Here is a 12,697-nt window from a genome sequence, read left to right on the forward strand (position 1 = left end):
AAAAAGAAATCCCTTTAAAGGGATTTTGTCCCACATTCATAAAAAGGTAATACGAACATACATCTGTCCTCAAATTCATACACTAAGAGCAGAGAATAAGTCGGGCCACTGAAAAACACCAGCTGTAGTTTAGTCTCTGCACTGAACTCCTAACCACTCACCCTCCCTGTTCTGTTGGCACTGCTGCCTGTTACCATAGGCCATGTGGTGTAACAGTTTGGGGATCACAGGGCTGAAAGTGTCCTACTTTTCTACTAGATCAATTTCCCACTTCGCTTCACTGCATGGCTTCATGAACAGTTGTGCCAGTACATGGAAAACATCTATAATCCTGCAAGACTGATACATTAAATGGTTTCCTCGGAAAGCAAGCCCGAATTCCAAGAATACCAGAGCAGTTTCCCCAGACAAGCAAAGATATAACACAAATAGTCAGGGGACAGTTTTATGTTCAACTGATAAAGTTATTCCATCATTTTGGATAACAAATTGAAGAACTACCGCCAACAATGATATAGCACATCTGTGGATAACAAACCTCTTTAAAAAAACATTTTGGCTCCCCTTCTCTCTTGTGCTACTGTTACCTTGATTAGCCATAACAGAAACTGAAGTCTTTCTCAGCTGACAATAAGACCACCAAAGCACTCATTCAATTATGCAAAACCAACTGCTCACTAAGTCTTCATGTTTTTTGAGTGCTTGAGGTGGCCACCCCATTCAGCTCCAAACAAAAGTTGCTGGGTTGGTACTGGGACAGAAGTATGTCCATCCAGGCTAGTCTCACGTTTTGTGATACTAATGAAGCTAAAGGAAGAAGAGATGGGAGACATCATGAAACAGTTAAGTCATCTGATACCATACAGGGCATTAACAAGGATGGGCACTACAGACAACCAAAAGACACAAGACTGAGTCTTTTGTAATATGAAGTATATAATCTGTAATACTAGTATGCAATATGCACTCTTCTACTGTGTGCTCAATGTGGGAACGAGACAGCTGAGCAGAAGAGTTAAAGCAAGTTCCACGCACCTCTTCATATGCTACTGTATGCAAGATACTCAAAGAGATACACTACAGATGCTGGCAGGACAAGAAATGCTCTAGTTGAAAGGACCAGGCATACCTTAAAGAGTGAACTTCCAATGTCCTCTATACAAACCGATCTGGTTGAAGCAAAGTACTATTCTTATTCATGCATCCCTAACGACACTACCCACACAGTCCCAGACAATGGCTCAAATTCTGTATTAAACGATACATGCAATTACAAAAGAATAGAAGTGTTATGTAAACATAAATGAACTCAAACATGGGGGTTTTCCCACTGAAAAGTAGTTCATTAACTACTACAGTTCACAGTATTTCTCCTCTGACTGTAACGCATAAAGGTAGGATAGGGCTAGACAGCAGCAACATGGAATGCTGGTACAGGAGTTGAGAAATTTGTTAGATTTATCTGTGGGTTATTACAAGATAAATATGAACACAGCTAAGAGTATTTTTGAAAGACACAGCTTGCAAAGAATATTAAGAAAATAGCTAATTACAGCTCAATACCCAGCTAAATGCCATAGCCTTCAGAAAGTTAGAAATAGATGACATGCAAAGAGCAGGAAAGCAAGTCTGACTTTCTAATATTAGATAGCCCATCCAATACTGTCAAGAATAAATTTGTTCTTTAATCGGGTAACATCTCTTTAGTCTCTTCTCACAGGCCAACTCAGTAAAAAAGATGACTCTTACTATCGAAGTCCCTAGCTGGACTTCACCCCAGTAGGTAGCAAAAATTCTCAAAATCCTTATCACTGTATTATGTGTAATTAAGTACATATAATCGCAAGATTTCAAAGATTTTAACAGTTATACTGAATGAGTAAATATTTGGTTCATCATCAAGTATCTGGTGTAGCATACCAATATAAAGCATCTCAGTATTTCCAGTTGCCATGAAACAGTATCAAGAACATGTGTTTATCCATATGGCAGAATCAGGTAATTCATCTGATAATTACAAACAGACTCTAAAAACAGGTCTCCAAGAAAACCATTCATCAACCTTTCAAAAAACGTTCATATTATGATCCACCTTGAACCTCTGAAGTCCATAAAAAAGCTGAAATTCAGTTACCTAAGCAGAGAATATCCAAGATGGTACCAGAAGCTACATAACCACCTTGCCTCCACCTGCAGATCCAGTTACACTTGCCAGGCTCACTTAGATGTATAGGACAGTTTATGCCATCTCAAAAGGCAACAGACACCTAAGTTTCGGTAACTTAATCCCACCCAAAATGTTCTTCTAAGGCAAGCAGTAGGAAAACTCACTGCTGAACCGGTCAAACACAAATCCTTGTCCCATCAGCAAACAGGCTGTAAATACAGAATCACAAAATGTAACAGCTAGAGGTAGTCAAAAAGTTCATCTACTTTATCCACTGCAGAATAAGCATGCCTAGAGCATCACTAAAAGCCATCTATTCTTCAAAGCTTTTATGATGGGAAGCTGTAAAGCCTTCTGAAATTGTCTTTTTCAGTCTGTTCTCACTAATATTAGAATTTAATTTTTGCCCTGCGTGCAATCTCAACTTTAGTAACAATCAAGTCATTTTTTATTCTTTCACTTCTTCACATCATCCTTTATTACAAGGAACTTTTTTTTGGCACACTGACTTCCAGCATCTCCCACTAGAATCTTCTTGCCAGTCTAAACAAATGCCTTCAACATTATTCAGAGGTGAAACTATCCAAGTCTTTAATTCTTGTTGCTTTCACATCAATGCCGCCCACATGTGTTTTAATTTCTTAATAGGTAGTACCCAGAACTGAAGACAGTATTCCAGCTTAGGACTCATACTGAGAAAATAGTTACTCTCCCCTTGTTCAACAGCACTACAATTCACTCAGTCTGTAATCCTTACGGCTTCCTTCAACAGTTCTGCCACACAGAGAATTTGGTACTCACGCACTTGAGTTTCTCCTGTATGTGTTGCTTGATACTTAAAAACCAAGTATCTCAGATAACACGCCCACAACCAAAAGAGTGTAACATCTAAAATGCATTACCTAATAAAACCCTTACATTAACTGGTGTGTTAGGTTAAGTATCTGAAACTAACTGCAGACAAAACACGATGTTTGCACAGCACAGGCCACATCTTGAACAAGTAAGAGTATTTGTTGGGCTGCAAGATGTTTTATGGAACACTTCCTACAAAGGTCTCCTTGATCAGACAAGATTTGCAGAGCTTAAAAAGAAATTAAAGTTTAAAAGACAAGCTACCCTAAGAAAACTAATAAATGGAACAAAAAACCTGCAAGAAGTAATCTCCTGAAACAAAGCTGACTGCTATACAGTACAGGGTAACCACAGACCTCAGAGTGGGGGTGGGGAACAGTTTGGTTTGTTTTTAAGTCTGATGCATACATTGCACCTGTTGTTCTCTCATGGGGGGGAAGGGGTACTACTTTATGCATACAAATTTCAAGGAAACATTCTAATGACAATATGATTTGGTGGATGATGAAAATCGGGTACGTTTTCCTTTCTTCTCAAAACGTAAGTAATATTCAATTAGGTAGATGAACACCAATAACTGAAGTCCATTAAAAAAGCCTTTAGGTAAAAAAAATGACTGACACATTGAATGTTTTTAAACTGAAAAAATTCAAAGAATGCATTAATATACATTACACATCAGAGTACTAAGCTCAATGTATATACTAAAATGACATTTTAGCCATAAGTATTTAATACGCAAGTATATTCTCACATGCATGTTGTCTTAATACAGCCTTGGAAGAAGCATTTCATGACATTTCATAAACTATCAGACTATATATGTGCAAAAATATATTGTTAAGATGCACTCCGATTCCTATATTTTGCTCCAGATTACAGCTCTGGCCTTTGATGAACAAATTCTACCTTAAAAATAAGGTCACTGTTACCCTATAGTACAAACACACTTCTCTGAGACAGGTTATTTTCAAATGAACTGTCAGAAGAAAAATTACTCACTCATCGAGAACATGAGGATCCTCAGGACTTTTATTTTCATATTCTAAAAGCTCAAGGAAACTCTGCATGTACCTGAAATAAGCAAAAATTATGGAGTTAAAATACTTAAACCTAAATTACTTTTGAGGATTTTTTTTAAGATTAAGACTACAACCTTATTTTAAACAGAAGCATAGTACACAGATCTCTGCAAAGACTAAAATCAAGTGAGACACTGCAACGAAGGGAAAGAAAGCAACTACAATGTATGACATTGTGTTAAAAAGTATTATTTACAACCTTGCAGCCCACAGTTCAGGAAAACTGCTATATAAATCAAGCTGAAGTTAACAGGAACAAACCCCCTCCTCCTGTAGGTCTGTAATTTCAGGTAACTTAGTTCATTCCTAGATCTTGATTTCCTGGTCATCCACTTTGTACTGATGTCAGTTTGCTCCCACATTCGTCAGAGAGCAATCCAACCTTCCTTCCAAAATAAAGCCCCAGGGAACACTGCCCAAGAGCCATGATAACAAGGCTGCACCAAGCTGGTCCTACCACAGTACTCCAGAAGAGTACTCCCCTTCACACACTCCCACATCTCCTCACACTGTACCTCAGGCCACATGACAACCTTCCGTTCCATAAACACACCACTCTTGCACAACACAGCTCTCTCTAGTTCAGACATTTGGTAACGTGAGAGAGTAACTCAGGCTTAGAGCCACAGAGGTACCACACAGGACACACAGAAGATGTAAGGCGAAGCAGCACTCAGCAAGAGCGCAGCCAGCCTGCTCTGTAGGAAACTAGCCCAACACCAGCACAAATGCCACCACCGCACGTCACTGGGCCTGAGGACCAAGTAGTATCCCCCACAGCAGGTACATTTAGCAGTACAGACATAGCTTTACAGATTACAGAATTGTAATTCTTGAAGTAAATCACACAAAGTCTCACTCACACACACATAAAAGGTAGGGTTTGAATGTCACCAAAACGATCTGTCATTCTCCTCCCTTCTGGGCTCCCTTCACTCCTGGTTAAGCACTGCCATTTACACTATGATAAAATCAATGCTAATCAGATGTCTGTCAACAGCTACAACTCCCTGCAATGGTGAAAAAAAACCAACCAACCAACCTTTTTGGTACATGAAAGCAACTAATTGAAAGGCCTAACCAGCTAAAGCCAGCACAGGAGAGAAAAGATAACCAGAAAGCCTACCTAAGGAAAAAGCAAACCGAATACCCTGCCTCTCTCTCTGCAGTAGCAGCAATCCATTAGGTCAGCTCAACAGAACTGTCCATGCATAAGCTCAGTGCCTACGAGACTGAAGCTTGGGCAACTCCACATAACAACAAAAACTCTTTGGTAGCAGTTCTGTGTTAAGATCAGCTTAAGCAGGCTATTAAACTTCACCCTACATCTTCCAACTACAGCAAAACTTCAGACAGCACTGCTGTCTGCATGACTCCCTCCAGAACCACATGCTGCTACTCCACCCCCCATTTCAATTGCAGCCATCACAGGTCACTGTGACATTTCTCCAGGGAGACTGACATTTTCAACATGGTTAGCACAGTAACACTAGCTTCTGTCTCTCTGTATGTTTTTGCCCTCCTGCAGCCCTCAGGAATGACTACAGAAATCCCCCAAATGTTTGCCAGTTCCAAGTTTGGGAAGTAGCTGATGTCTCCAGTACTACTTATTTTAAAACACATTCTTTTACACTGCTAAGAGACAGTAGTAGTTTAGAACAACCATCACACCATGCTTCCAAGAATTCAAGAAATAGCCTATGGTCACTTCAGGAACAGGCAGTAACTTAAGGAGCCACAGTTCACTATCCACTGAAGATGAGTTCCTGAAAAGTGCAACATCTAACAGTTAAGATACTGAAGCAGTTCTAACCATGCAGGGACAGTACACACAACATGGAGGATAGCAAGGCAGACAAAGAATCATCAGGACCGTCAGCTGGAGCAGGAACGAAGTTTCTAAAAGAGCAAATGAAAAGTAATCTCCTTTGAGGATGTGTCCTTGCACACAGTCCCCTTTTATTAATTCTCACTGGAAAAAGCTGCCTTATTCTCTGAACAGAATCATTTAAGCTGAGAAAGATCTCTTGAAATCATCTAGTCCAACCTCCTCCCTGCTCAAGCCGGGTCAGCTAGAGCAGGCTGTCCAGGACCGTGTCCATTTGGGTTTTGAACATCTCTACAAATGGATATTCCACAGCCTCTCTGGGCAACCTTCTTGTGGTGTTTGATCACTCTCACTGTAAAGAAGTTTTTTCTTACATTCAGATAGAATTTCATGTGCTTTAATTTGTATTCATTGCCTTTTGTCCTGTCACTGAGCACTGCTAAAAAGTCTGGCTCCCTCACATTCATTCTCTCCCATCAGACATTTATACACACTGTTAATATCTGCTCCCTGCCAGCCAAGCCTTCTCTTCTTCAGATTGAGCAGTCCAGACAGCTTGCTGGATATCTCTATGGAGATATTCAGCACACTCAAACACTTCCCATATGAAAGATGCTTCAATAAACCTGTGTCGTGAAACAGCTTCTCTCGTGGCAGTCAGAGGAAGTTAACAGGAAGCTGCTCACACCTATCTCTCATCATATAATATTATGAAAGTCCTGTTTCTGAAGATCCAGGACAACCACCACACTTGAGAAGCAACACAGCAGGTGCTTTTTACTACAGACCTCCTACCAAAAATCTCTTAACATTAGCAGTTCCGTGCTGATGCTGAGTATAAAACTGCAATGAGTATTTCTGGTACTGAAGGTAGTCAATGCCTGATTTTTGTGCTGTGCAGATTTCATTGGTTGCCTACCATGACTGGTATGCTGTACTGAGATTTGTACTCTGTTAGTTTATTGGGACATTAATCCTAAGACTGCGACCCCTAGAATCAAACATCACAAACTCCTGTGTTGAAGGATCAGCACTTTACCACTCAAGTATCAGGCAGGGGCAAGCCAAGTGTTTCACTCATCTAATGCTGGAATAAATTGTGCAGAAAACTGTCTCAGTCAGAAAAAGACTAAAGCAGCTCTCAACCAGAAAAAAACTGCCAAACCTTCAGCACGACCAGCAGGTGGAAAAACTTCTGAGGCCATTATGCTGCAGGTTTAATATAGCACCAATGAGGAAGAGAGATTTTCTGAAACAAAGGACAATTACACAAACTAAATGCTCTAAGGAAATTTACAGAAGTAATTTATCTTGATTTGTGGTGATGAAGACACTACAGAAACAGGTAATGCTTTTCTTTTAGTTACCAACAATATTTAGATGTCTCCTCCTGATTCTAAAATAAATTGACATCAGAAGCCAAGTTCATTAGCACAAACATTGTACCCAGCAAGTTAGAGGGACCAGCTCAGAGAAACAATTAACTTCAAATCTAAGTCACTGAAATTTCTTCCATCACTTTTTCTATTTTTTCCAATCCCTTTGACTAAATGAAGCTAGAAAAAAGTAACCTTATATCAAACAAATCTAACCCACTGTCCAATGCCTACTACCACTGTACATCACCCAACTTGGGATGTTGTAATACCCTGTATATTATCCCAAGTCTCTAAATAAAAGCTCAGAGCCATAAATGCTGTTACGTCTTTTTCTTTTACCCAGTTGTGATTTCCAGGTTTTACACAAAATTCATTCCCCCCCCACTCCCTCCTGAACAGCTCAAAATTAAAGAAAATAAGTAAAAATTTGTTTAAAAGAGAATTTGTAATTCTGTTTAGCTGTAATAAAAAATTCACAACATTGCCTTAACCACCACCATTACAATCTGCCTAACGGTGACCAATTAGCAATGCAGTTCACTCCTGTAATAGCTAGTGTGTGCAGAAAAGGTCATTCTCCTTTCACACAGTTCATCAGTTTCCTTGAATTTTCCTCTGAACTGTGGGTGGATATGGATATCCACCATAGATATGGAAAAATGAAGGTAGTAACTACAGGATTTATCAAGCACCGAAAAGCAAGACAATTCACACACAATTACCAGCCAGCTAGAATAAAGGAGAGAAGTACCAGAATAATGGATGACTTGCTATATTATTAATAAATGAATACAACTATACAGGACACAAATCTACAAATGAAACTCCAGCACAGATGATGAAGAGAATGTCAGTTATAATTTGCTATCTTCAATGACTCATCAAAAGCAGAAGTCAAAGCCTATGCCCTTCAAATCTGCTGCCTTTTAATTTTTTATCACAATACACTACAATTTATTGGGCAAGCTCTTTGGTTTCAAGCTCTCTTTAGCCATGTTCCTTTGTTAATTACTGCCAGGTAGATTGAATTCTTGTTAGTCTGCCAAATGTAGTAATTCTAGAATGGCACATTTGATACAAAAAAAACCACTGTAAGTGCACATAATGTCAACTCCGGATTTTTAACTCATGCAACATACCTTTGCTTTTTCCCTATGTGTATTTCAGTAAGATTTTCCTTTAGAATCTAACACCAAAGCACTGAAAGGATAAACATATCTCCATGGTAGCACAATCTTGTTAGCATAGTCTGAACATAAAAAAAGAGAGTAAAAACCCATTATTAATCCCCAAACTGTACTGACTTCTCTAATGGGTCTTTCCAAGGAGATAAATGGAAATGTATGGCCTTTTCTAGAGAGAAGTACTAAAGAAAATACAGAGATTTGGTCAGGATTAATTAAAATGTGAATTTTACACATGACTGAGTGGCATATTGTGCAAACTTCACACTCACAGATATTTTTCAAGCTCTGACCTTAACCATTATAAAGGTTTTATTGTAACTATTTTCCCTCATGCATCACATTAGTTACGATAACCTTTATTATGCAGTTCTGCCACATGTTCAATACCCTACCTGCAAGTGTACCTTAGCTAGAGAGTGCCCTCTCAAAGCTGACCTAAAAAAAGGTCCACTTCCTCGGAACTAGGAAGTTACCCATTACTTATACCCATTAATTAATTAATAATAAACAACACTGGTTGTGGATCTGTCTGTTATTTGGAATCACTGCAGTTCACATCCAGAACATACTGTGTTATTATTTTGATTCCCTTCATTCCTTCCCTTGCTACTCCATGCAAAAAATACACAAACTAAGTTACCAGCTTGGGACTGGGACAGAACCAATGTTTTACATTCACACAGACTGAAATTCAAAACTTATTTTTTTTTGTTCATAGTTCATTCTCTGGGTAATGCCAGCTTTATTCAGAAAACTGTAGTTAAGTAGCAAAAAAACCCCACGAACAAACCCAAAACAAAACAAACACACAAAAAAACCCTGTAGCTAAGTAGCCAGGACAGCTGGCTTGCCCATCTTCACTGCTGCACACATCAGGCTAAGTAACCCACAAAGGAAGGAGGAAAAAAAAATAATGCACCTTTCCTGAGAGCAATCAAACATAAGATCTGTTAGGCAGCACAGTGCAGTCCAGGAGCACGGTACAGGAAGCAAAGTGCCTACAGCATGACCATGAAGATGGATTAGAGAACCATGAGGAGAACAAGGATTGTCTGCAGCAGGGAGCATATTCTCAGAAGTAACAAGATGAAGTTGCTTCCCAAGGGACCTATAAGGGACTAAGAAAAATCATGCAATCCAGAATGTCACTGCCTGGCTGGATAGAGGATTGATGGGAAAGGATCCATGCCATACAGCCTGGGGTTACTTTTCTTCTTATCCACCACACCTAAGTTCCATCTATTTATAGAGCCACTGTGTACCCTAATTTAAAAGTTTAATCAAACCTACTTTAAAGATAAGGAGCTTTTTGCATTTTTTGGCATTAAGAAATAGACTAGGAATTCAAATTTTAAAGCTCTAGCTAATTTGGAGTCTCACCAAATACACATAAAAACAGGCTTTTAGTGCACAGTGGTAGTGTTATATAAAACATAAATACGCTGGCAACTACATAAATTACCAAACAAACAGATCGAAGGTGAATAATGCATTAAACTACGTCTTTGCTCACTTTTGGCAAATTAACATCAGATTTTTTTTTGCATAATAACAAATTGTCAAGCTTCTTCAACCTATGGCATAGTAAGAATAAAGGATCATGAAATCTGATCTGATACTTCAGGTAAGATTTTTTTCAAACAAGCGCGCCAGAGGTTTCCTCATTTTACAGGTTCACAAAACAACTGAACAGCTAAGTTTGTATTTATTCTACTGCATAAAAGTAATAAATCTCTCTCTAGATATGTCTAAACTAGGTTAGGACATTACAAATATGCTTCAAAACCTGCTAGCAGCATAGCTGCATAACACTCAAGATCATTCACGCTGAAGTTAAACTCTTTTATTTTGGCCTTTTTAGAAGCTGATACAGTGAATTTTGCCCAAGGCTCATCACCAGTATACCACTAAGACTTATAATCTACACGTAAATGTTTTTTTAAAAAGGAATTTAAAACCTCTAAACAGAAAAATAAGAAATAAACTCTTCAAAGTCCACATCCATAATCATGAAAACAACATGCTACAGTTACTTTTGTTACTTCTGACACAGGATCACAAAAACATTCTTACATAAACTCAGGAAGATAATCCTTTCCACAAAAGCTGTTAGTTTACCGAGGATCAAAATTAAAAGAACACTACTACAAACAATTTCAAACTTCCACCTCTGGGCTGGCTGCCCACTTGAACAACTTCATCATGTTAAAGTCTGGTATTTTGGCCCATTTTAACAGAAAACCATCAGTCTACAGCTGTGATAGTGCAAATCACATTATCATATAAAATATACAATTTGGACAGGTAATGACAACAGTCATTATATACTAATACACTCAAGACTTTTTTTTTTTTTTAATTAGTAGTAGCTACTGTAGCCGTAAGAGTCATCCCATGAGTCCTCAAACCTCTGAGCAAAAATTCTGAAGGGGGCATCCACTCTTAACACCCCATTCAGTTCCTTTTCCAGAAGTGATCCAAATGTTGCTCAATTCTGTATTAGCAGGGCAGAAGCATATGCCACAGAACATACACTGGGAGTAGAAGAATTACACTGCAGAGTCACTACAGAAAAATTACTTCATTTTCTTCATCCATATATTTGTCCATATTTCACTAAAGACAGCTTCATGAGTCATGCAGATTAGAAAAGCCTAGAATGCCTGTATATTATCCACTCTTTCCTATTTGGCATAACAGCTTCCGATAACATCACACAGATAATACACGCCTTCAAACCTCACAAGCTGCCACTTAATCACAAAGTGATTGTTACTCTGGTTCCATAGCACTTACATTTATTTGAAGCACTTAATCACCATGTTTGAAGTGGTCATCAAGACAGCTAGTATTACCTTTCATAGACAAACACATTTAAACCAGAGTACACAATATCACATATCCTAATTTGTATTTTCTAAGTCTGAAGCCTGATAAATAAGACTAAACCCAGCAGTCAAATGTACAGTCAATGTGGAATTTCTTGGCTTAAGGGCTATGACTAAACTTAACAGAAGCCTACAACGTTAGTTGCTGTTACAGTTTGATAAGCTGTTTTTCACAAAGGAAAGTTTATGTAAAAATATCTTTGCAGTATACAAAAAACTTTTTGGATCAAGTATCTGCAGATAATACATTTCCCATGTACAACAATTTTTTAACCCTTAATACATACAAGGCAGTAGTCTCCAAACCTCACTGAACATGCAAGTAGGTTAGAAATTAATTACTGTGGAAAAGATTACAATGGAGAATGTTACTTACTGGATGACAACAGATTTTTGTCCCATTCCATAACTTCCACCGAATACCAGGTTATATTTTTAAAGATTCAGCAATGAGAAGAACAGACAAGGTTTAAATTTTCTTTCAGTGTTTTTGACAAAGGAAGAATAAGGAGAAAGAACAGCTATTTCAAGAAGTCACAGGTGCAATGCAGTACGGAGTATTTACAAAGCTCACTCTTGGAAGTTGCTGTCTGATTTAACTGAGAGACAACAGTGTGTTTTTACTACTAACTTACAAGACTAACTTAAAAATTCTTATCTCTAAGATCCATATTACTTAGCATTAGACAGAAGAAAACGGAACTTCATTTGACATGAAACACATTATAAACAATTCCAGGCAGAAAAAAGGCTTCAGTTCAAGACAATTCAAGCTGAGGTACAAGTAAAGCAACACATACAGTGTTAGTTCTACACCAATTTTTCAATTTTTATTTTTTTTTTAACTTACCAACTCTGTACTAGCCCGACTGAAGGCCTGTTAAGTAAGTTATCAGGCAACAAATTGACTTCTCTCATGGTGTTAGCGAGTCGCACAGGAAGCTCCTTCCGCAGAAACATGTATGAAGTCTTCTCACATGCATTGTCACGACCTGTTAGAAGGAAGGAAACAAATACCCATTGCAGCAGATCAAGTTTAGACTTCTCAGTGCTAGAAGGTTAAAAAAAAAAAATCACTTGTGGAAATAAAAATTTGAAAAATAATTTTTTAGTACTCACATTCACTTCCAAGACACATATACTTTTACCTTCCTAGAGCTTAACCCCTTTAATCTGACATTCTTCCTCATTTCACATAATCTCATCCTCTCCTATAAATAAAAATCCCTCATCCTATAAATGAAAATTTTCAAATACCAAAGACTTGATATTAGCTGGAAATAAGACCCCAAAATACTAGCTTTTTTCAGT

General features: G+C 38.2%; 1 protein-coding gene across 2 annotated transcripts in view; it reads right to left on the bottom strand.

Annotated features, from left to right (window-relative positions):
- Positions 1-12,697, bottom strand: part of PDK3 (pyruvate dehydrogenase kinase 3) — a 56,376-nt gene that overhangs the window by 22,048 nt on the left and 21,631 nt on the right. The window contains exons 2-3 of one of the 2 annotated variants that reach the window (XM_055701574.1): positions 12,237-12,378; positions 4,025-4,096 (exon numbers count right to left, since the gene is read on the bottom strand). In XM_055701574.1, the coding sequence (XP_055557549.1) occupies positions 4,025-4,096; positions 12,237-12,378 (214 nt within the window). The remainder of the gene's footprint in view (positions 1-4,024; positions 4,097-12,236; positions 12,379-12,697) is intronic. The other variant, XM_055701575.1, reaches the window with a different exon arrangement.

Source organism: Falco cherrug, chromosome 2 (assembly GCF_023634085.1).
Source record: "Falco cherrug isolate bFalChe1 chromosome 2, bFalChe1.pri, whole genome shotgun sequence".
NCBI classification, from domain to species: Eukaryota; Metazoa; Chordata; class Aves; order Falconiformes; family Falconidae; genus Falco; species Falco cherrug.